We start from the raw sequence: 25364 nt of genomic DNA, 5'->3' as shown, positions 1-25364 counted from the left end.
CCCCCGTGTCCCCGCCGAGGGGCGGGGTGAGCCGCGGGCGGCCTCCGGGCGTGAGGGACGAGCCGCAGCCTTGCCGGTGGCGTGGGCGTGGGCGGCGCGCGGCAGCCCGGGCAGGCCCGTGGGCGGCCCAGCCCCCGGGAACCGCTCGTTCAGAGAGAAATGGTCTTCGCTGACCGCTTTTACAGAGCAACGTTTATTAAAAGATCAAACCCGGCGAAGGGTTTCCAGAATTATTGTCAAGATTTCAAAATAACTAGAGAAGAACCATCTCCTGAAGGGGACAGGGCCTTATCCTCACTGTCCAAACCGGCCGTCTGCAGAGGGCCACAGCCTGTGGGGGCTGACACGACACCCAGAAAGGAGTGGGTCCTGTGGGACGGGGCGTCACGCTGGGCACGACTGTCGCTCACAGGAACACGCCATATGAGCAGAAACCGTGCTCACGACGTCCTCGGATTTCTGGGCTAGCCTAATCTGCCCTTCCAGGTTGAGAGCGGAGTCTGTAAATGAGAAAATAGGAAAAAAGAGGTCGTGTGAGGGGTTTTTTGTACATCAAGGTACTCGTGTGTGAGTACGGTCACCCTCACGTTTTTTCACAGAGCCACAGTCAGACATACTGTTTGTGTTGTGCGCAAGCACCCGATCTGCAGTCTCACCAGCTGGTACGCAGTGGAAGCCCACGGAGACGGGAACAGTCCTGGTTGCTGAACAGCCTTCTACGCAGTGCAGAACTGGCTCCACGGAGAAGCATTTTGCTGCCGTCTTCTCAAATGGAACTGGCTTCTCAATTTTGACAAATTTGCGCTGCAGCTTACAAGCTATAAAACATTAATTCTCTTAAAGCACCTACAGAATTTATACAAGTAACTTTTTGGACTTAATTTGTAGAATATTGGCAACAACTAAGACCAATAGATGAACCAGGTGACATAAACTACGTGAAACTACTCCAATTGAAGTGAGTCAATTTTCTGTCAACGGCTTAAGCTATGAGAAAATCGGGCACATGGGGCACAGTTCCAAGGACAGAGGCTTGCCAAACAGGATCTAGGTAGGAGACAGGTGTCCAAATCCAAAAAGGTACATGTGAAAACCTTGGTCAGCTGACACTCAACTTTACCCAAACTACGACAGCACTTCATTTTGGGGCAGTAGTGGCTCCTAGACATCTGTATAGCCACTTCTGCACTGTGCCTAGCATCATACCTGCCCTGCCATGGCTGAGTAGCTTAGTCCTTAAGCCTGTGTGATACAGGCTTTCCTGGACCCGTCGCCCCAGGTGAGCTTGGTCTAAGAATATATTCCAAAAATGCCACCACATGCCCAGAGGGTGCGGTTCCACAGAAAATGTGGTGCATCCTAATGTTATCAATACATTAATTTTGGTTTTGTATAGGACCTGGATAGTAAGAACAAACATTCCCCAGGGTGAAGGTTTCAGATTATGTTCATCTTCAGCCCAAGGAAATTAAAATGGGTATTTCCCATCTCAGATGACCTCTAGTTTGATAGCCAGGGCTAGATTTTATTTTTTTTCTGGGAAACTAAGAGCCTGGAAATAACAGAATGGAAACAGAGTGAAACTATTAAGGATGATATAAAGCGTCTTTTGTCAACAGTCAAACTACCTACTTTTCATACTAACATCATCTTAGTTTTAAGTTTATAATTTTATCTGGAACACACAAACTTCAGGTAACTACATAGTGCATCAGAAGTTGATATAAAAATGCAACAAAATCAGAACTGGCAGTGAACTACCAAACTCAGGAAAAACAGATTTTTTTTCTTAGTCTATGGCCACTAATCACAAAAATAGTGAAAAATAAGATGATCGTGCTACAATTAATATATATCATCGATTCATGTGACTAATTAATTGGTCAAAGGCAATGACATTAATACATGTTAGAATCTTAGTACCTCCAGCACAGGGGTCTTCTGAGATGATCCAGGACTGACCAAAACTCACTGCATCTTTAGCTAGATATCCACTGGGCATTTGATACTCCCTTTCCTTCTCAGCATCATATTTTCCACAAATACCACATGTTTTTCCAGCCATCCAGAAAGCAACCTGAACCTTTGTGGAAATAAAGTAAAGATGCATTTAAGTGTTTTTCTTCTAAAAAGAAAACCACTGAAAATAATTTTAAAAAAATACCTCAAGTCTATGCCCATCATAATATAGTTTATCTATGCCATAATCTGGGGCTTTTAGTGACAGGCCTTCCTTTTCGCTGCTGATCAGCAGGCTTGCATCTGCAATAAAAAAGCAAATAGGGATTTCTTGTAAAAGGAAGTTACTGTTTTAGGGTCCAACCTGAACCACTTGTTAAATTCCTGGGGACTTGATGCAGGCTCTAATATATCTTGAAAGAGATGGGGGAAACGAGAAAGACCGTACTGCTCCCTGCCCTGGAACAAGCTGAAGCCCTGTGACAAGGGTGGCTGTGGCCAGAGGACATCTAGATGCTTGTTCTGTGGCTCTCTGTGGTCAGCACAAGGTACCACAGCCCTGCATTATTTGGTTTGTGCAAAGATACACAGGATCAGCATCTCTTTTCTTTCCTCATCTTTCTTGCCACCTGCTATGAAAGGTAGCATGAAGGTATGTTAAAATAACATAATTGTTTCTCAAATTAGGGCGATCTTTATCTTGAGAGGTGTTTGCAGGATCACATCCTCTCCTTCTTCAAAAGATCAGAAAAGATTAAACAAAATAGAAAGATGAGTCTCTTACCAGAATTAGATGTGTATGGAACATCTGTTGGGACTTGAACACCATTAATCTTCAACTGGATGAGTCCATTGGAAACATACATGTCAACCTCACTTTAAGTAAAGGAAATTAGTATAAACAAATGCTTCTCATTCGTCCTACTCAGTTCACAATTTCTAGTCCTGGTAGAACCAACACTGCAGGATGCGCATATCATTCTGGCATGAATCACCTGGTACCCTTTGGGAGGAAGATTGAGAGAGCCCAGGAAAGTGTGCCAGGAGGAGTGCTCACAATACACCTTTCCCTGGCTTTGCTCATCTCTGGGTGTCTGCTTGTGGCCACCGTTCAGGCAGGAAGACACCAGGCTACAGGGACCCTTGCTGCAGAACAGTATACTTGCTATTATATTCACATAAATTGAAGGTGTTTTACATTTCAAAGGAAGATTGGATCCCCCACGGCGGCTCTCTTACAGCCAGAATAGTCTGTCTATTCTAGTATTTTCTTCAGAGCAGTGTTTGCTCTAATGAAGAAATACGAAGCTCAAGCACATCAAACGCACATCCATACAGTTGTATGAAACGATCGGGAATGATAAAGTGACGAGGAATGTCTTTATCACAAAAGATATGGTCTATTAAACAAGCACCTTTCTGTTCTTCCACCTAACAGGTGCAGGGAATACTAGTTTCTCTCTGTTTCTCTAACATTATGGCACAGTTTGGCACACAATTTTCAGAAATAAATCATAGAATCATAGAATCGTAGAATGGTTTGGGTTGGAAGGGACCTTAAAGATCATGTCCTGCCATAGGCAGGGACACCTTCCACTAGACCAGGTTGCTCAAAGCCCCATCCAACCTGGCTTTGAATACTTTCAGGGATGGGGCATCCACAACTTCCCTGGGCAACCTGTTCCCGTGCCTCACCACCCTCATGGTGAAGAATTTCTTCCTTATGTCTAATCTAAACCTACCCTCTTTCAGTTTAAAGCCATTACCCCTTGTCCTATCACTACATGCCCTTGTAAAAAGTCCCTCTCCAGCTTTCTTATAGGCCCCCTTCAGGTACTGGAATGTCTCCCCCGAGCCTTCTCTTCAGACTGAACAACCCAACTCTCTCAGCCTTTCTTCATAGGAGAGGTGCTCCAGCCCTCTGATCATCTTCGTGGCCCTCCTCTGAGCTCGCTCCAACAGGTCCATGTCCTTCTTATGTTGGGGGCCCCAGAGCTGAATGCAGTACTCCAGGTGGGGTCTCATGAGAGCAGAGGGGGAGAATCACCTCCCTCGACCTGCTGGTCATGCTTCTTTTGATGCAGCCCAGGATACGGTCGGCTTTCTGGCTGCAAGCGCACATTGCCGGGTCATGTTGAGCTTCTCATCAACCGACACCTCCAAGTCCTTCTCCTCAGGGCTGCTTTCAGTCCATTCTCCACCCAGCCTGTATTTGTGCTTGGGATTGCCCCGACCCATGTGCAGGACCTTGCACTTGGCCTTGTGGTACTTCATGAGGTTCACATAGACCCACCTCTCAAGCCTGTCAGGGACCCTCTGGATGGCATCCCCTTCCCTCCAGCGTGTCAACCACAGCACACAGCTTGGTGTTGTTGGCAAACTTACTGAGGGTGCAACTCAATCCTACTGTCCATATCACCGACAAGGACGTTAAACAGCACTGAAGTCCAGGGTGGTGAGCTTGCTGTGCACCCTCCTCGGTGCCCTAAGGATCTTAAACTCCACTGTTTCTTGGCTGCCCTTGAGCTTCACAAGCCCCTCCTTGTTGGTGAGGACAAGGTCCAGCATAGCACCACTCCTTGTTGGCTCCTCTATCACTTGGAGAAGGAAGTTACCATCAATGCATTCCAGGAACCTCCCAGATTGCTTATGCCCTGCTGTGTTGTCCCTCCAACAGATATTGGGGTGGTTGAAGTCCCCCATGAGGACCAGGGCTTGTGAACGTGAGGCTGCTCCTATCTGTCTATAGAGGGCCTCATCTGATCAGTCTTCCTGGTTGGGTGGCATGTAGCAGACCCCTACTATAATGTCACCTGTCCCTGCCCTCCCTTTAATCCTGACCCATAAGCTCTTGGTTGGCTCCTCATCCATCTCCAGGCGGAAGTCCATGCACTCCAGCTGGTCATTGACATAGAAAGTGACAACCCCTCCTCGTCTCCCCTGTCTGTCCTTCCTAAAGAGCCTGTATCCTTCCATTCCAACACTCCAGTCATAGGAGCCATCCCACCACGTCTCTGTGATGCCAATGAGATCATAGCCCTGCAGGCATGCGCATGTATCTAACTCCTCTTGCTTATTCCCCATGCTACATGCATTTGCATAGAGGCATCTAAGTTGGGCCCCGATGAAGCTGACTTACTGGCTGGAGTGGCTGGAATTCCTTTGTTGCTTTCCTGCTGACCTGTGATCCTTCTCCAGGCTCTGGGCATTGGCATCAAACTGGTAGGAGTGGGATGGATTGAGGTTCCCCTCCCCCGGCAACTTTAGTTGTAATGAAAACTTACAGATCAAAGCCAATTTATGCGCTTTGAAGAATACTCCCTACAATGATTTTGGTATGCATAATCCCATACAACTTAGTGTATTAGACTATACTTTTAAAGAAGAACCTATGATGTCAGAGGTGATTGCTCCAAGATGAAACAAAGTGTGTCTTAAGTTAATGTCAAATAGATTAGAACATTATGCACCAAGGGATGACCTAAGAGAGTGCCTCTAATCTGTGATAAGTAATTCCCTTTTTAGCTATGTCCACTTCTCAACATCTCTGCTGAGATGATTGCGGGTGCTAATTAGTTCTAATTATTAGCTTAGTGTAGGAGGCCAGACCAAATGATTACAATAGTCCCTTTTGGATTTATAGTTTATGTGTCTACCTAATTACTAAGAACTGAAATGAGATGGTTAAATGCTAACAAATTAGTGACGAATTTTGGGCAGTAAAGACTTTAGGTTACTGTGAACCTCAGATATATTTCAGAAGCACTTTTGAAAGACTAAGTCCCAAATCCCAGTGAGACTCGTAGAAATCTTTCCATTGACATCAGTAATTTCTACATGAGCCTTATGCTAGGACCAGTCTGCCCTAACAATCTGGTCTTCACATTTTTAGCATATTCTGCTTGACATCTACTTGTCATTAAGTTTGCAATTACTTACTGGCTGGCAAGTCTGATATTTATTGCTGTAAGGTCAGCAGGCTCTTCAAGTCTTTTCACCATCACCAGGAATTTCAGTTCTGGACTACAGTCCTGCACCAAGACATGGTAGCAATTTGCAGGCATCGAATAGTTAAATTCAACTCCATTAAAGGTTGTGATCGTACTTTGGAAAACTGAACAACGAGCTGAAAAAAAAAAAATCAGTCAAAAGCAAGTATCTTGCACTCCATATAAGACAGTTATTCTATTTTAGATTTGTGATTTGAAAAAGAAAAGACCATTTTCTGGTTTTACCTATTACCACATAAAAGCAAAATTATTCCTTTAGATGAAATTTTGGATTTGTAGTAAAATGAAAGCAAAACTTTACCAGTCCCCAGACAGCAGCGCAACCCACTCATAAGTCAATCACTGTGTGAGATAAATTCTGCTTACAGCTGGTGCAACTCTCTGTGGCCTTTTGGCTTTTGTAACTTTATTGCAGTCAAAAGCATTTCTCAAATGTTGTTAACAATTCACCCATCATTAACACTAGAGGAAATTCACTAAAATGCTGCTACCTTTATTAAGTCATAACCAGGATTAGAAATAGTTAGAAGATGGGGAGGACAAAAAGCCACACTAGAGTAAACTTCTCCCTTTTTCACTGTAATGGTAGTCTGTTGGAAATCCTACCAGCTCTGATTAGAAATTATTTTACAGTGATTTTAATTAATATGGACTAGTTTTAGTGTTTACCAAAGAAATATGCATCAGTATGATATTAGCCCACTGATTTCAAGTAAAATGTGTCTGCTTAACCCAGGATTACATAATGCTTTTCCATTTAAAATTTACCCTAAGTAAGTATAATGTGATTAGCTCTTAATACAGCATTAATGAAACAATAATCCCTTCAAAGTCAAGTGCAGGAGGTGAAATTAGTGGGTATACTTTTGAAGCTGTTTTAGTTTCTACATAACAGCACTAATCAAGCAGAGCACCCCAAATCTGAGGCCACTTAGGTGTCCCTCTCATAAATTTTGTAATGTTTTTTTTCTTCACAAGTAATCTCTGCAGTGAAGCTGAAATGGATGCATTTGGAATCACTGTTTGGCATGGAATTGAATATGTAATCTTACTAATAAAAGTCTCCTTTTCTTTACATCTTTGCAGCCTCACAGTTTTTCATACAGATGGGTTTATTTCTATCATCTGAAGTCCAGTGGATTTTTTAAGTTAATGTAAAATAATTTCAAGTTATGTCAAAAGTATAAATCATATTTACAAAATCTGCAAAGTCAATCAATGCTTGTGCAGATAGTTAATTGCTCACCTTTAAGGTTTTCAATGATTGAAAGTGTTGCTTGGGAAAAGACATTCTGGTTAGGGGATGGTAGCGTTGAAATCGGTGAACCTGGACTTGAAGGGAAAGGCAGGGGAAGCCTGATGGCTCTGTCGTATATTGTGAGCTGAAAATCAGTCAGAAAATAAACATGAATGTAAATGCAAAATACAGTGTAGAGAAGAGATAGCATTTTCCTATAATGTTCAAAGAGGACTGTACTGACTGAAATCTAAATTAGAATCTAGATTTAGGTCAGAGCTGAAAAGAAATCAAGTCCTCTGTCTACAGCATGAAATAGCTCTACAGTTTGACACATCTGCAACCTATAGAATAGCAGTCCTATAAATGAAGTTCAATATTCACCAATTTGCAGCTTTTTGGGGAGTTGTACATCACATTTGCTCACAGCCTGAACAGTTTGCTTACCTGAGATGCACACCCTCTCCTTGCCTATGCATTGAGGGCTGCTATTTGGCCATCATGCTTCTCTACAGCCTGGTTTTATTATCTTTTCCAAGACACAGGAAAACCTATCATCTTCCTGAAGATTTGGGAAGGAGTGGTCTTTTTAATAAGTTATTGTTAATGTGCTATCAATCATGATGGTTGTTTTGTAACCTGTTTCTTATTTCATCTATTTGCATGCTACATGAGAAAGAGAAATATGTTGTAAGATATTTTCATAACGGAACCAATGGCGTGAATATAATGTCCTTGTGATGGGAGCTTCTTCATAGTTTAATAAATTTAAAAAAAAAATCAGTGGGTTAAAAAAGCTATTAACCCTCGATTTCATAAGTACTCAATGCCCCAGGATAAAAGATAGTGGAAATAGTTACCTCAGGTAGCTTGAGGACCACATCACAGGTTCTTGGAGATGTCAGAGCCATAACCAAGGTTGCCTGGTGAGAGGGACCACGCTGTTCCCTCTGGGAATACCCAAGCACATACGCAGCTCCTGGAAGAAATGAGTAGAACCTGGAAAAGGAAGTAAGTGACTAAACTGATCTGTCTTTAAAATAATTGGTTATTATTTGTTCAGACTAATATACCCCCATAAAGCAATATGCATTCTGTGTTAGACACATTTGATATCCGGGTTTGGTAATAAATGGTGTTGTGTACGGGAGGAGGGGCAGGCAGATTTTAACTGTTAATGGGTGAAACAGTCTTCAAGAGACTGGATGGCAGAGTGATATGAGAAGAAAAATATAGCCAACTTGTTTTAAACACATTCAGAGTTAATAATAGGCACCTATTACATAAAAACTAAAATACTAACATGCTAAAAAATAGATGACCTCATATTAATGTGTCAGTCCTGCAGTGGTAACTTTCAGCAAGGATCCCTTGCCCACTAAGAGTGTCAATGAGCTGACAGAGGGATCTCTATGATTGGATTCCCTTACAGACTTGGGACTCAAATAGAGAAATACAGAAAATATTTCTTTTAAAAAAGACATAGTCTCAGAGCAGAAAAAACCTGAGTTCTGTGGCTTTGCTCCAGGATAGTCAATTGGATGGTTTCATCCCCTCTAATAAGGGCAGATAACAGCATTTCAGGCAATTCAGTCTAATATCAAAAATTATCCTCTTCAGTAGACATTTATTAACCAAATCACCTGTATGCCTTTAATGTGAAAGCCTGAACTGAGTTGTTGTATGTGTCTGTATTTTGGTAGCACTATGAAAAAAGATTAGGCTTTGATATGGATCTATATGTTATTGTGGGCAAATGCGTGTATGAATACAATGAATGGATGAATACGGTAAGATACTATACGTATATGGATAGACACATAAGTGAACTGAATCTAGCAGTTACAGTTTTCTTACACTAAGTGTCACAAAAAATTTGCTATTTAGTGTGCCATAAGCCTTATGGGAAGTATTTGTATCATCTTCTTCAGAAGCCGGAGGTAAGGTGCCTACGTTAGGAAATTACTCTCCCTGTACAGTCAGTAAGAGACAGACTCCTTCAGAGAACCAAGGTTAGGCTTCTGCTCTGATCCTCCATCAATTAGGAAGCATCAGGAGACCAATTGCCTAGTTCAGGCACTTCAAAAGTCTACAATATATTAGATGAATCCCATCATCCCCTTTGTTTCAAGTGGTTTTCCTGCAAACTAAAGTGCGCTATGCTTTGCAGGAGTGAATACACAGAAAAAACAGACACACAGGATCTGATTTTATAATATCATACTGATTAAGGGGAATTTTTCCGGCTCAGAAATTGCAGAACTGAATCTGTAATTATCTGGAGCATTGACACAAGTGAATTTTTCAAAAACTAAAGTAAAATCTCACCATCTTGCAGTTGTTCGGACTATTGAAGGTACTTTTGGCCACTCCAGCTTCATCTGAATAGCTGGATAAGCAGCAAATTGCCCTGTTGCAATCTGAGTAGCAATCTGGTAATCCTGGCAATCTTCACCCCATTTAAGAGAACCCTAGTAGAGGGGAATATACATATTTTTGTATAAAACATAGTAAGATATTACATTTCATTTACATTTGAGCTGATCATTATTTTAAACTTACCGATACTTTATGGGAATTTTTTACAGAAGCATCAGCACAGAGTTTCCATCTACTTGATCCTGTGATGCGTGAAACAAACATCTGTATCCTTGGTCTCATGGGTTGTGTATCGGTGTAAAGTACAAGCTGGAATCCCGTTGGCTGCTTGTTTCTGTGGATGGCACGAAGGACTGCAGCCAGTATTGGCGGCTGGCTGTCTCCCAAGAATTTAGGCTTAAGTCAGTAGAGAGGAAATAGAGACCAAAGACATAAACAAAGCATTAAAATTAATATATTGAAGTAATATAAAAAGTATTTGTAAAGGAAAAGTTTCATTCAGAAAGTCTTTTTACGTGAAGTATGGGGAAGCATCATAGATCATGGCTCGATCTATTCGGTTCATATGTAGTTTTGCCACAGGCTTTCAAGGGAGAGCTGTCACAATCTATGTAAGTAAAACAGTAGTGTTGGGAATCTTTTTGTAAAGTAATTTCAGTGTAATAAAAGGAAGTATGGAGTAGGACCCTACTGTATAAAGAACCAGTATTACCCAGCTCAGCACTGCTCTCTTACCAACCTGTAGTTTAGCTAATAGTCTTTTTGATAAAATTCATTTAAAACTGTGATAATTTGTGTTGACAGAGGGACCTGTTCAGTGCAGTCCAAAGTGTGGTACTTGCATGAGGAGCAGCACGTGGCCCCGTTCAAAGTCGAAGCCTTGTACCCAGCAGCAGCAGCCGCTCTGGCTGTGACTGCCCTACCTGAGCTGTGGGGCAGGGGGAGAGCTGCAGGTGGGATGAGGTGTGGGGCAGCGGGTCCTCCCTGTCCTGCCAGGTCCAAGAGACAGAGACCCACAGAAGGAGTAGGTGAGACGAAGCTGGCGAGGGCTTAGGGGGAAACGGGGAAAGAGCAAGGCTTTGGCTCAGGAAGAAGGTGTATATGATGAGAGCATTGGGGAAGAGTGGGAGGAGTTCAGGGAAGTACTAACGTGGAGAAAAGATGGACAAGAAAGGTGAATTCAAGTTACATGGAAATGGGTGGGGGAGAAGGCAGATCCGGTTGCGTTTTTTCTGCAAGCTACTTGCACTAACAACTGGGAGCTGCTGGTGCAGAGGGTGTGCCTCAGCAAAGTAAAGGTTACTATTTCGTAGGCATGTAGGTCATTGTCTGAAATGTGTGAAATTTTCCTTTGATGCAATCTGCTCCAGATTCCATCAGTTCTTACAATAGTTCTTGCAGAAGGACCAGGGACTGTTAACTGTGTACCATGCAGTCATTCCTGAATAAACACCTGGATTGCTCTCAAAGTTGGAGCATTACTGCAAAACCAAGGTCTTTTCAAAGGCCTTGTATGGTACTGCTAACATGAACAGAAGCATTTGGCAATGAAGGCCTAATGAGTGGCAGAGTCAAGTCCTGAACTTTTACAGAGAGCTATGCAATAAAAAATATACCTGAAACCAGTTTCTGATCAAGCAGGTCAGCCCTTCTAAAGCGTTCTCATTTTTATAGTGAATTACTTACTGAGTAACACAGATTTCAACATATACAGCAATACATTCCCGTTTCATTAAAAAATGTAGCCTGTGTTAAGTGAATATTAAAAAACATTCAATGGCTATCCAATGTGCTCACCTTTTTAAAACAGGAAACAATTAATTTTCTTTCTATATATTATCTAATATGCTGAATCACCATATTTTTCGTATTCTGTCATAAACATACAATAACTGGAAATCCAAAGTAAATGGTTTTGTTTCTTGTAGATTAAGACACTCACCTGAGACATGGCTCTAGAGATGCCTTCATCACTAGCTGAAGAAGAGGAGGAGCTGATGCTGCTGTTTAGGACTTCCCTTCCTGGGTCCTGCAAAAACAGAGAATCACCTTGAAGCAAGTTGTTTACCATTGGAAGTTGATGCAGAATTAATTTCTCATATTTTTATTCTCAGAGAACTAAGCTCTAATTGCAGCAAAGCTAGTGAGAGCAGTTGTAGGCCCTGCCCGCAGTACAAGCAGTAAATGTACCTGTTCATCTGCTGGCTTGAACCAAAACCGGTAAACAGGTAGATTTGCCTGTGAAAATAGATAGCATGTAAGAAGATCTAAGAGAAGACAAAGAACTAACTTTTCAGAGATGCATTAAAAAGTTCAGTACTAAGTAGGGAAAAAAGGTAAAACAAAATTAAATTTTTTAAATTGAAATCTTCTGAAATGTGAACCTTCTGAACTGAAATGCTTCAGAGAACCAGAGAGGTTAAAAGGGGAAACAGCTCTGCTAGGTGGTTACCTCATCCATCCTGCAGCAGACAGCCACCCTCAGCAATTTGTTTTCTCTTTCTTTGGTCCATGCTCTGTGGGCACAATTTCCTGATGTAAAAAACCATTCACTACAAGAAACATGAAAAGGTCCAGCCTGGGTGAATTACCTGTTGGTTGGAATATTCACTGTCCCCACTGCAGTGCCTGTCTTCTCCACTGCTGCTGCAAATTTTACTGGTAGCGGAGCTGCTGCTGCTGCCACTGCTTCTCCTGCCACTGCTGCTCCTGCTGCTGCTCTTGCTGCTGCTGCCACGCTTCTTCCTAGATTGCCTTCTTTCATCTTTCTTGTGTTCATTTCCAGGCTCTTTACCATCAGCAGAGGAAGCAGTGGAAGAAGAGGATGAACTGGAGGGGGGGGTTGCACTGGATTCTGCCCAGAGCTCTGTAACTGCAGTCTTGTCTTTTCTGTCAATCCGTTTCGTACGGTGCCGTGTTTTATTTGTGACCTCCAAAAACAGTTCAAAGCATTATGAATATATAGCTTGTACTGTAACATTTCTCTGGGTGTCAAACAAGCTGCTGACCACAGGCTTTCAAGGAAATACAACTTCCTAGCCCCACACACTGCAGAAGCTACACCAGAACTCACCTAGACCCATTCCTCCCAGCCAAAATCCTTGCTTTCCCATGCCAGTTTTCCACACTGGAAATCCTTGGCTTCATTTATATTTCCCTCTCCAATGCTCAGTGTCTTACCTTGAACACATTTTCAATGCCTAGAATCTTCTTCAGTTTAGCTTGAATGCCCTCATACAGAGATGTCTCATCCTCTTCCTTAGATCCTGAGCTTGCTACATCAATTATTTTGGAAGCTGCTTTGGATCCTGCCTGAATCACCAGCTGTATTTTGTCAATATCAGCATCTGTGTGAACTAAAGTCAAGATACTTACATTCCAGGGTTGTGCTACTTGAGCAGCATTCACAGAGATTGACAGAAAAGTGCGTTGTCATGACTGTACCTGGCTTCAAACCTATTTTGGCTTCAAGTTCTCCAACTAATTTGTGCAAATAGGTATTTCTTAAGAAAGCAGAATTTCGTGACTTTAGGCTGAGACAAGCAGAACATCCCAAAGTCTCAAATTTTCTACAGAAGACGTGTGCATAAAATCTTCCTCCTACACTGTGGTGATGTGCCTCTTCTGAACCTTGCTGGTATCCTTTGGATATCACACTAGGAATATCGTTTTGCTGCATTAAACAAAAATATGGCAAATAAATACATTGTCCAAAAAAAACATGTCACAGCTTCTAAAATTTTTCTTCCTATTAATGAAGAGAATTATGACAGTCCTGCCTAAGTAAGAAAGCACTGCTTAAAATTAGAAATCCAGGCACTGGAAGCAATGGGATTTCCACCAAAGTGCTCTGTGGAAGAGGACAGCTCTCCTGCCCAGCCTTTCCCAGGCAGTGTTTCATAAACACACTTTCCAATGAGCACCTGCAGGGCTCTTTGGAGGGGTATTTCTCTGCATCAATTTTGGGCTACTAGCCCTCCTGTTCCAAGTCAACCTATCCTTCCCATGCCAGCCTCAGAAGCTGAAGAGCACATAAGAGAATGGGCTTCTGCAATCCACTGCAGGGATTACCTAAGGATTTGGGAAGAAAGATGTATATCCTACCCAAGAGCCATTTTTTCCACATTGCTCTGGCTCGGAAAAAAAGGGATATTGTACAAGGGATATGAATTTCACACACCCTCCCCTTGACTGTAAAGAAATAGGAAGACATGCTATCAAAGCAACCCTACCTGCATGAGATGATGAGAGTGAGCAGACTGTGAATGACCATGTCTTGAACCCATTGGGATTTATGTTAGGCTTAGTTTGGGCTATGTCAGGCCCCTGTTGAATCTCACAGTTTCTGTGTTTGTGAGCTGATTAGCCAGCTGCTGTGTTGGGGGTGCTCAGACCCCCCTGAGGAGCTGTCTGTTCTCTACCTGCCTGCAATACAGATGGTGAGAGGCATCCTTACCTTCCAGCTGCCAGGTCTTGAAGACCTTTCTGATGGCTGAAATGGCTGGCCAGAGATGCTTGGTACTTCTCTTTTGGGGAGAAGCTGGGATTTCTTTTCGGAATCTACTTCTTCCTTGTTCCTTGAAATAGCATAAACTTCACTCCTGTGGAGGTGATAAGTGGCACACAAGTAACATCTTCTGATTTTGCTTACCTGTCTTTGCTGGTGCAAAAAAGACAATACTAAGCTTTATGTGGCTGCCAAGGTATGGCAGAGCCTAACAAGGAGTAGTACGTTCGTGATTTTATAACAGGGAACCCACAATCAGTAACACATAACAAGAAAAATGCAACAAGCTCTTCTGTACCTCACAGCTGCGAGCTCAACCTCCTGATGGCAGGGAGGGGTTTCAATCTTCAAATTTTTCTCTTTCATATTTATCCTAGCATCAAATTTCATTGTAGTGTTGGCACTGAACTCTGCACGAAATTCAAGACCACTCTGAAAGTATTGTGTATTAATCCCCATCATTGCAATCATATGAAAATATGCCCTGAAAGAGTGGAAACAAAATTCATGCATAATTACAGATTAATATGCACATATTTAACTTTGAAATGCAAAATTGTATTTTCATGCTGTTCTGTTTATTGTAAGAGCCACTACTGATGGATGAAGAGATGTATTGTAACAGGATAAAAAAAGCTGAAGTGCCACTGGAAAAGGTGAAGGGATTTATCTGATGAGCAAAGCTAACATGGACCCTCTCACTGCTTTATCACTGATACATTGCTTGAGGACAAGTTAACACCAGAATCCTCTAGCTTCAGATTGTGTCTAGTTTATCATTATTATCACTATTATTATTATTACCATTATTACTACTATTGTTATTAGTACTGTTGCTTTTGCTTTTGGTATTGTGGATCCGGAAGCATTTCCCTTTTCCCCCTGAAATCCCCCCAGCTTGTGCCAGGTGGTCATGCGATTCTATGTTGAACGTGTAAAAACCTGTTCATATGTAAGCAAATATATCTTCACAGCTTAGTATCTTTAGTCACTGAACAGGTAAAAATGTGAACATTTTTAGCAATGCAGAACAGCACAGCATCCTGTGGGATACAGTGCACATTGCTACGTTTGCAGGGTCATAAAGCATCAGGTGATTGTGTTGCTTTCTCACAACTTCACTGCTCTGGACTAGCACAGCCATCCCAAATCTGGGATAAGTGAGACCCCTATATAACAACATGTGATCACATATCTATTTCAAATATAAATATAAATGCTTGTGTGTGTATGGGGAAAATATATGTCATTTTTACTTTGGCTTGATGTCAGCATGAATATCCACGTTGGTTTCCAACAACTGTGAAGGTTTAAAATTGTCAGATAACGGTGGTGATATCTGTATATCCACTGCAAAAGATAGACAGGAGTTATATGAACAGAGAAACAATAAATGCTGGAGACACAGTGCTTTCAATAAGCTTAGTAGTTAAGGCATGGGCAGTGCTTTTACATTTTGAAATACTTTACGTGATTATTTGAAGAAGATTGCTACTCCAAACCAGAGTTATACAAATATGCGCCAGGTGAAACATGCTAATTACTTCTCAAACCCTTTGGAGGTAGCTGAACACTAATGTTTCCACATTACAAGAGTATTTTTCAACATTAGAGAGGGATTTAATTTCAGCAGTAGGACTGGACCCACAATTATTGTGGGGAAACTGCCCTGTTTGGCATCCCAAGCTCACCGTTGGCCGCAGCCTGGGCCAGCGCGGCGCCGCACAGACTGAGCTCCAGCGGCATGCCAACCACCGTGGGGACAATGTGCCGCAGCTCGCCCACCATCGCCGGCAGGGTCCATCGGCCTGAAATGCCTCGCTGGACCTCTTCCACCACTTTTTTCACCACCGGCTGCCAGTTTGATGATCCAGTTAGGCTCTGCAAACAGAGAAATAGGTTAGGTAAGTAGGTAAGAAGAGACAGGGAAGGGAAATTATTCAGCATCGCAGACAAAAAAAGACAACAGCCTTGTCAGTACCGTCATGGTCTGCTGAATGGCATCTTTATCAATGTCAACAAAGGCGATCTCTTGGCCCAATACTTTGACGTATGCGGACACCAGAGGGGCTTCGAGAGGCAGTTCTTTCCATCCCAGAAGCTGTGGTGTTAAGGAGAGATGGGGGAGAAAGGGAAGAAGCAGATAATGTCACTTAAAATACAGTAATGTATTAGCAAAGAGTAGATCCCATCTGAGGGATGCTAACCATGGTTCCATAGCCAAAAAACTAACAGCCATCTTACAGGTCTGAACCAATGTGGCCTTTCTTATGTTGCTTAACTGACTTCAGTGGGAGTTTCCCCACATAAGGACGAGGTAAGGACTTGGTAATTTCTGCAGCTGTAAGTAGTGGCTGACACCCGAGGACTCAAGAACAAAAATCTTACTCAATAATCATTTTGAAAGAGAAAAGCAACCACTTACTGTGTTTTAACATACACTTCAAAACACATGAATTTTGGCTACCAGCATCATCATCTTATGTAATGTATATTAAGGGCTGACACACGTTGAGTGAAAAGGTCGCATCTGTTGACAGTGGAAGTACAATGTCAGTACATCTTTCTGTGACCAAACAGGATGACTGACTCCTTTCTCACTGAAACATCAAAGGGACGTCTGGGTGGGTGGGTGGGTGATGCAACCTCGGCGCTGGTGGGAACTGTGTATTACAAACAGATCAGAAAGGTGCGTAGAGACATACCGTTTTACGGAGTTCCTTCAGTGTCTTGTATGTATCATACTCAGCAAAGGGAATATTCTGCTTCCTGATAAGCTTGGTTAGGCTTTGTGACCGGAGAGCCACCTGTAGGAAACAGTGTCAGGTGTTGCGGGCCAAGTACAGGAAAACCTTTGTACCTACTATTACACTCACCGAGGCCACTCTAAATACATACTTCACAAAGCCATTGCACTTACAAGGCTATGTCTACCTGGCAGATGACTGCAGGCTATGGCTGCAGATGCTGAGGACGTGCTGAGCCAGCTTTGAATCCCCGTCAGCAGGGATAATTTTAGGGCAGTGCAGAGCTCAGCCCAGGCTGCAAAGCTTGCCCAAGAAGCTGAGTAAACGCCTGCATGCTGTTACATGGAGCTTCATGCTGCCCTGGCTGCACTGCTGGCTGAAATTTAATTTCAGATGCTAGTTCCCTGTACTTATGCAAAATACCCAAGATGCCATGTGACTTTAGGTAGGCAGATGAACGTTCTGCTGCATAAGCTTTCCTCTGCTCTCCTAGATTTTCATGCCTATAGTGAATGCGTTCATTGATGAATGTATGTGTCAAGAAGCCCAAATAAAAGAAGAAGCCTAAGTAAAATCATAATCATTATCTAAATTTTCTCTTCCACATCCGCCCTCACAGCCAGAGATGGAGTTAAACACTACATCACAGTCCAAATGGCTTACAAAGTTACACTATCTGTAGCTGGCTTGCATCTAGCTGGCTGTTTTAATGAAATACTTACCTCGATAATATCCGTTGCAGTATTTGCATAATATCCTCTTACTTTTGTGATTATATCGGATGGAAACATGGTGCTGGGACTGTTCATTAGATAGACCCTCCAAATGGCACCAGCCTGATATTCAGCTATCACAGGAATAAAAAGGAGCAGAGATCTCAATTAGGGTCTCCGAGGTGTCTGGTGCATGTAAGCCACCTCAGGTACGTGCTGTAGTAGATCACAAGGGGTTCTGCCAGGATTCAGTCCCACAGGTCCTCAAGTTTGCAACCTCAGGAAGAGAACTTTGTTCTAGGGCAGAGTCAACACAACCACAGTGGCTGAAGAAGGAGGCCTAAATCCATGTGCCGGCACCACTTTCCCCAGCAGTTACCCAGAGAGTAGTAGAACACCCTCAGGGGATTTTGCATGTTAGGAGGCTCTTGTGCTTTTTCTATTTCAGGAGTGCACTGAACTCAGCGCCTGTGATAGGATTTTGGATGAAAATCATGGAACACAGTAGAGGCATTTGGCTACGTAAGCTGAAGCAGTGAACAGGGCACCTGGTACTCACAGGAATAATCGCCGACATGAATGACCTTGCTGTAACGATAGCTCAGCCTGTCAAGTCTGGGGCTCAGTAGTTTAATGGCAATGTTGCAAGCAGCAGATCTGAGTAATAAAGAATTAAAATTATATGAAGACAGTCAACTGTGACCAAATTCTTAGAAAACCGCAAGAAAAAAAATCACCATTTGCTACTAAAAAATGTACTTCTTCCTCTACTTACAGATTATAGAGCTGTGGGATCCTGCCTACTGCTAAAGCCTTCATGTGTGAATATGTGAAACTGGCTACTTGTAAGCTGGGCTCCGTCAGCAGCGAGCTGGCCATAGCTGTTACAGTTGGAAGAGCAGGCTTAGTTTCGAAGAGGACAACACAAGCCACCATTCGGACGTTAGGAGCAAGTGTGTTGTCCATAAAGACCTGGAGGGAGATCTCCCTTACCTAGAGGAGGAAGACACAACCTGTGAGTACCTCATAACTTCACAGTGAGAAATGGCTCCTAAACCATCCATGTGTGATCTGCAGTGAATGGAGAACAAAACCCTAAAAAGAGACTTGACCATGGGACCTGTCACTGAACATGAAGATATTGGTGGGTGCACAGTGAACAGGGCTGGAAGAAACAGCCGTTAGTAATGGGCCCAATGTTACAGTGACTAAAGCAACCCTTTTCCCAGGATATCAGCAAGGATGAGGTGACGTCGGGAATTTGCAGTGTGGGCAAGAGGAAGACCAGTAACTGAGAAATCTGCCCAGAGTTGCGAACGTTACCTGATGGCTTTATTACCCCTGATTCACTAAGTCAACCCAAATCATATCCTCTAAGATGTTTGTTTAAATAATAATTTCAGTTACTTTTGCAGGGTCTTTTCTGGCAATTTTCCTCAAGGCCAACACAGCATCAGCATGAATTCTGTTTGGTAATGAAGCTGCAGCAGGTGAAAATGTTGGCAAGAACTTCAAGATGCGTTTGATGCTGGCTGGCTCTCCTGCATTGCCGATGGCTTTCAGGGCCAAGGCCATATCTTTGGCATCGCCTTTGCTGGCGGCTTCAGTAGCAAGGTCGTGGAGTGGCTGAAAACAGAGCAGACTCTGTTAATTTTATCAGGTAACTATGCATAAAAATACACATTGCCATAGCAAACAAAAAAACTACTGGTGCAAAACCCTGAGTAAAGTTGCTCAAATTTTTCTCCCAGGAAAAATCTCACCATCGTTGTCAGGCTGCCAAATGTGGAACATCATACAAGCAAATTTGGTTTTCTCCTTACACAGTGTTGTAACTGATTTCAAATTGTTCCTGAGCTTGAGTGTTGGAGGTATTCCTAGGTGGATGCCTGCACCAGAGTCTGTTTCAAGTTTAAGAGCAGCCCCAAGCTGACGCCGGGTTCAGTTGTTCCCCGGGGCACCTCCGTCAGCCCGGCCAGCCTGCAGCCCCCGGGGTCTGCGCAGCCACAGGATTACACTTGCCTATTTTTCACTTCTGATAGCAATAGCAAGTTTACTTAAACAGTTTTGCTGTTCCGAGAAGACAAATTACCCTTCTGGTGACTTGGCTTTGTTTCATTCTTTTTTGGAAGGTTTAAACACATGTCAAACGCCAGCAGGCCATCTCAGTGCTGTGGTCCTTCTGAGTCAGGAATCAGAGTGGCATAGTCTGAGGACAATGCCCTGAATATTTCTGATGGTGATATGTAATTATGTAGCAGGGCCTCTTTGGAAGCCCTAACCTATGACATATCTAAAGCTTTGCTTATATTCACACTTTAGTGCCTTTTTAATAGATTTTTTAAGTACGCTCTACCTAATGTAGAGAGAAGAATCATGATTATTTTGCTTTAATACTAAATTTGTCATATCCCCACGGGCTCCTACCACCTACATTTGAAATTCTGAACTGCTAAGGCCAGATTTTCGAAGGCATCAGCTCGGTGTTTCATTCTGTCTTTGCAATTTTGCAGGCAATCACAGTCAGGAGTGAGGCATGTAAACAGCTAGTTACCTAATTGCCAGCATTGTGAGAGCTTAATTAGAGGCATTTAAAAAATTTCTTCACATCTTATGAAACAAGAAATGAGAGTCACCTACCTGAAGTAGTTCATTTGGACAAAGTGAAGACTGAGCACAGTATTTATTTACCATGCTTCCATATCCCAGGTAAACAAGTATTCGTAGCATTGGTGCTTTCTGGATTTGGGGACAGGTCAGAAAAGACTGCAGAAGAAAAAAGTAGCAGTCATTAATGTTTCTAGTAACTAGAGCTGGTATTTAGTGAAAACTACATTTGAGAAATAAATAGATAAAATTGCTTTGTATTTTTCCTAAATATTTTCAGAAGTTAAATCAAATGCTAGTCATTCAGCTACAATAAAAGCAAATAGACTTGCTCCAGTTATACTGTATGTACTTTAGATTTTGGTTACATTATACTTTTTTCTTGATTTTGTCTATTTAAAAAAAAGATTATTTGGGCAAAAAGAAATCAATAGCAATTTTCCTAGGATGTGTGCGTTTTAACATCAAACATCAAAGCCATTACAAATTTTTGGCAACAAGTGTTTAGAAACATTTTCTAAAGCATTCCCCGTTTTTGTTAATACCTTGCATTTTACAAATGTAGAAGGAAATATCTTGCATCTTTCACTCATAATCCTGTGAATTCACCTTTAAAAAGGAGCGAGAAGGAAATAGAAGGAAGAATGATCTGTACTCACTGAGGCAACTCCTAGGGTTTGCTCGTTGGGTGTAACAAAATGGAAGGCGAGAGGGAGAGTCACAGCTGCTTCCCAGATGTTCAGCTTCTCATCATGAATTTTTTGCTTCAGGAATCTGAATGTGTCAGTAGCTCCAGCAGCACAGATGGCACTCAGGAACCAGGGCCTGCCAGGGAGGGGAGGATTCATGATCCCCATTGCCCAGTATGCCTCTGATGATAGGAAATCTTGGCTGAAGGCAATACAGTTACCTGTAGGGAGGGTCATTGGCAAACCGCTCCCACAGAGACTCAATTTGATCAAGGGTCACTGTACGAAAAAGCTGGACCATTTGTAAGAACTTGACTAAAGCTTCTTTAGTGGCTCCTTCCTCGTTATTCTGAACTAATTGCTGCAGTGTTTCTGTTAACTATGGGAAAAAACAGACAGTTGAAAGGATCCATGTCAAAAATAATTATGTGATGACCTGTTAACCTTATAAATAATGAAAGAGTATGAAAAGTAGGCCTCTAATACCTGCAAATCTGGATTTTTAATCCTTATTAGAGGAATTGGCATCTGGAGTAACTCTCCTGCGAAATGGTAACGAAGACTCCCCTGGTTTTGCAGCTGAGTTTTTGGTGCACTGATGGGAGTTCTTTTAATGTCGACCAAAGACAGTTCTTGTCTTCAAGGGAGAGAAAGAAATGCATCAGTAGCCTTTTACCACACCGTGTGAGTGGAGGACATGGACGGTGGTTGGAGCAGACCGAGGGGTGCCCAGCAGGACCACTGCATTGACCACAAACAGATCGTGCACTTTGCCGTTTATGCATTGCTCAGGATTATCTGGAAATGTCGTAGGACTGGTGAGAGCTTTTGTTAGAGTTTGCCAAAGTCTCTGAGAGTTTGGACAATGTTTCAGGTGGCCCAGAAAACCCCCCAAATTGCAGGGCATGGGACCTGGCTGGGCATCCCGAGGGACGTACAGTGCCTTGGCCCTTCGCAGCCCACGGGCCAAATGCTTCTTGTTAACTCAAAAATCAAAAGTAAATATGTTTTGGGCATCTCCTCCTGGCTCTGATAATCACAGCTATGCTAAGGACACGCACAGCACCTACCTTGCCTCCATGACTGCTGCTCCGTTGGGTTCGTTGAAAGGAGAGATCTGGTACACCTGCTCGGACGTAGCAGATGTCATCAAGGCCCCGCTGTCATCATACTTCATCTTGTAAGTGAACATTACCGTGCCCTTAATGTTTCTGACTTTCTAAAAGTGCAAGGAGAAATACAAACTCAGAAATACAAATGGGCGGTAATTAATTAGCACAGACGAGCCAAACTCCCTACTAACATCAGTGCAATGCATGAGTGTTTAGCAGTGGCTTATGCCCCAGCACGGCGGCAGGGCTCTGCGCTGCTCATACCAGGGGGCAGGTGGGGCAGGGGCGGATATATGCCATTCCCATGTTCTTCACCGCTTTCTCCTGGCAGTCCGTCAGGTCCTTGCTTTTGGAAATGGTGGCACGGTTATTCTTGCTGTCGTCCTGGATAACGTATCTGGTTTGGCAGATGCCTTCAATCCCAGCCTGTGAGTATTGATTAAACACAATGAACTTTCCACTTGAAGCAGCAACAAATAGGTCAAAGAAAATTGCCTGGGAAATGTATGTACAGCCAAGTTAGTATATAACAGTAACATGAGAATAAAAGTAAAATCAGAATGGAAAAAACAAACCTCCTGTAGTTCATACACGTTTTGTGTCTTTTTGATGGTTATTTGCATTATGTTCAGAATCCCTCTCACTAGGTTAGTGCATAGGATGGGACAGTCCTCAGGGGCGAAAATACTTCCAACCCTTCCCTCGGTGTATTCAAACTTAAAGGCTTGGCTGAAACATGCAGCAATGGTCTCCGTGAGCCTTGAAGATGGAGTGAAGGGGTCTGTGGGCCAGAAGCCATTGTATTCCTCCAGCTTTGGTGATCGAATCTGTGAATAAAATTAGGAAAACATTCATCCTGTTCATTCAGTTTGAAACAGTGCAATAACAGAGAAACTGGGCGCTTCCAGCCCGTGGCTTGACACAAGCCATTTGTCCAACACCGCAGGAAACGTTTTCCTCCTTGAACTCTTGTGCTGGGCCTAGGAAGCATCCTTGAAAACGCGATTTCCATGAAGGATTTCTGCCAGAAAAATAAGAGCGTGCAAGCAGCATTCAAAACTTCAGCAACTTTGGTGAAGGTTGCTGTGTGAGTGAAACACCGGCTGACAGCAATTTGTACAGAAAGGATACTCACCTGTTTCCCCCAGATGTCCACTGAGATCTCCCTTCAGTCTGCAAGGCAGCCAAGCCATTGCTCAAGCTGCCTGCCTAAACACCCGGGGCCTATTTTGGCTGCTGCTCCAGGTCCAGCACGTCCCAGAGCGGCAAAGCCTCGGCTCAGCTGATGGGGACGCAGAGATGACTGTGGGACCTCACACAGGAGATGGCCCAGTGGAAGATGTTGTCTCTTTCTTTGGAAGCGGCTTTCATCATTTTGAGCTTATCAGGCTGTAAAACTTGCACACAAGTCCTTGACTGCTACCTAGTGGGAAATGTGTGTCTGCATGCACATACGTATCTAGTCGCATACACATACACCTCCCACCCTTGTACATAAACGTACATGTTCCTCCATAGAGGGAAATGGCGTGGGTTTAGTGCTCTATTTCATTTTAGGCATTTATAATCAATGCTGCAAGGGTGGCTTGCCTCTTGTCACGTTTTCTCAAATTAAATCCTACTCAAGACTATTGTCTGCAATTGCTAAAGTTATAGCAACCCTAGCGAGGTTACGCAGAGCCTGCAATTGTAGCAGTGGGCAAAGTTTGATAATAGGTATTCCTTCACGCTGTTTCAGTAATACATGTACAGGATTACAGATCGAGTAAACTCCTAGGATGAACGCTAAGTGCCCTCTTACAGCTTTCTCCCCCCATGGTGTCTTCTAGATACCTTTTCTGTGGTCTTTCGTTCCATGCCAGTATTTTAAGCTGTTTAGTTTAATCTTTTCGATGAGTAACAGCGCTTCCAGATCTGATATCATTATGCCAAGCACAAGCATTACCATTATAATTCTTCACATTTGAATTAATGCCTATGTGAAGAATATCAAAAGGAAGATAATGGAGACAGACAGAAATTTCTCATGTCATAGCTGAATTCCAGCGCCAAGCTTTTCTCAGGCTATGGATCAGGTTGAAAAACATGGATATTTCATGCTTGAATTCTCCTCATTTTCATAGCCCACTTTAGTGTTGCCTTAGTAAAACTGTCATAATGCCATTTCTTTAAGGCAGCTGCCTGCCATATTTCTGCATGGAGCTGAACCTAAGGCAGCCTTAGCCACGGGGGCTCAGGTACTGATGGCAGCAGAGCTGGAGCAGCTCTGTCTCCCTGCCGCAGAGGTGCAGGCTGCGAGGAAGCCTGTGGTGCTGTCTCTGGGTCACAACCCTTAACCCAAAGCACTTTGGCTACAGCTGCAGACACTCCCGCAGTGCCCTCGGCTCTCCCCCAGCAAGGCTCGGGCGTACGGGGTGGAAAGCTCAGTGCCCGTGCCCACACCTCTGCCCGTGTTGGGGAAATCACCGCTGCCTGAGCAAAGCCACTTGGTCTGACATTGGGCTTACAGGGTCATCTCAGCACCGGGAAGGGCCCTAAGTTTTCGTGTGGCTTTGCACCTTTTTGTCCTTTGTTTTACCAGCCTGGAGGTATAAACCGAATGTCTGTAGCCGTGTGATGAGGGCAGCTGGGTGGGTCCCCATGCCCATGGTGATTTACCTGGAGAAGGTGGTCGCTGTGGGACACACAGCTGATCTCCAGCTTGCAGGTCAGCCTCACTCCCGCCATTGCCAGGCCTCTGCCCGGCAGCCCGTGCAGGATGAAGCTCTTGTAGCCGTAGAGGTAGGTCTTGCCGGTATGAAAAACAGGCTCTGTTTAAAAAAAACAAACAAAACCAGGAACACCTCCTTGGCTATGACTGTTGTGATGTTGCACGCAAGAACCAACCCAGCAAAGAAGGGTGAGGCTGCTGCTGCTGCAAAATGGGTGGAAGCGGTGGGCAAGGCATGGCCGTGGGGGAGGGCAGCGTGGGAGCCGCTCACTGGCGACGGGAGCGCACTTACCGAGGTCCTGCTTCTGACCCCCTGTGTGGGAGGAAAGAGAGGGATGCATGAGAAACTTCCCCATCTCTGTGGACACTTTACATTTATTATTCATTTACTCGGTGTGCTAATGGTTGGCAAGCAACCGGTAACGGGCACCCCACGCCCCTGGGACACCAAGCCTGCACCAGCCCCATCACTAGCCACTGCTTGCTCTGCTTTTCCCCTGCTGCTAAGCTTAGGCACAGAAATCTAATAGACATAAAAGGGCTTCAGCAAATTAAGCTGTAAATACCCCCAAAAGGCCCTGAGGAGTTGCAGTTTGCTCAGGACTGCAGTGGCCGTCATGGCTCAACAGCACTGGTAAAGCTTCAACTTACCCACGAGGGCGAGCACCAGGGCCAGGATGAGTCCCTTCATGCT

General features: G+C 43.5%; 1 protein-coding gene across 1 annotated transcript; it reads right to left on the bottom strand.

The window, feature by feature from the left end:
• Positions 1-384: 384 nt before the first annotated feature.
• On the bottom strand, positions 385-25364 carry LOC104261081 (vitellogenin-2). Its single transcript, XM_009816998.2, has 35 exons — positions 25322-25364; positions 24963-24983; positions 24619-24770; positions 22536-22787; positions 22225-22386; positions 21919-22067; positions 21335-21485; positions 21070-21227; positions 20819-20984; positions 20193-20318; positions 18960-19178; positions 18328-18545; positions 18112-18209; positions 17562-17686; positions 16798-16899; positions 16074-16193; positions 15784-15973; positions 15349-15442; positions 14391-14576; positions 14042-14186; positions 13030-13258; positions 12766-12941; positions 12177-12515; positions 11776-11823; positions 11528-11614; positions 9769-9981; positions 9535-9677; positions 8067-8205; positions 7216-7351; positions 5899-6085; positions 2744-2835; positions 2165-2262; positions 1924-2083; positions 657-818; positions 385-500 (listed from the first exon to the last, which is right to left on the bottom strand). The coding sequence occupies exons 1-35, from the start codon at positions 25359-25361 to the stop codon at positions 385-387; spliced, it is 5199 nt and encodes a 1732-aa protein (XP_009815300.2). The 5' UTR covers positions 25362-25364.

Source organism: Gavia stellata, chromosome 10 (assembly GCF_030936135.1).
Source record: "Gavia stellata isolate bGavSte3 chromosome 10, bGavSte3.hap2, whole genome shotgun sequence".
In the NCBI taxonomy this organism is placed as follows: Eukaryota; Metazoa; Chordata; class Aves; order Gaviiformes; family Gaviidae; genus Gavia; species Gavia stellata.
Note: the sequence above shows the minus strand (reverse complement) of the source record. Positions and strands in the feature narration are given on the sequence as shown.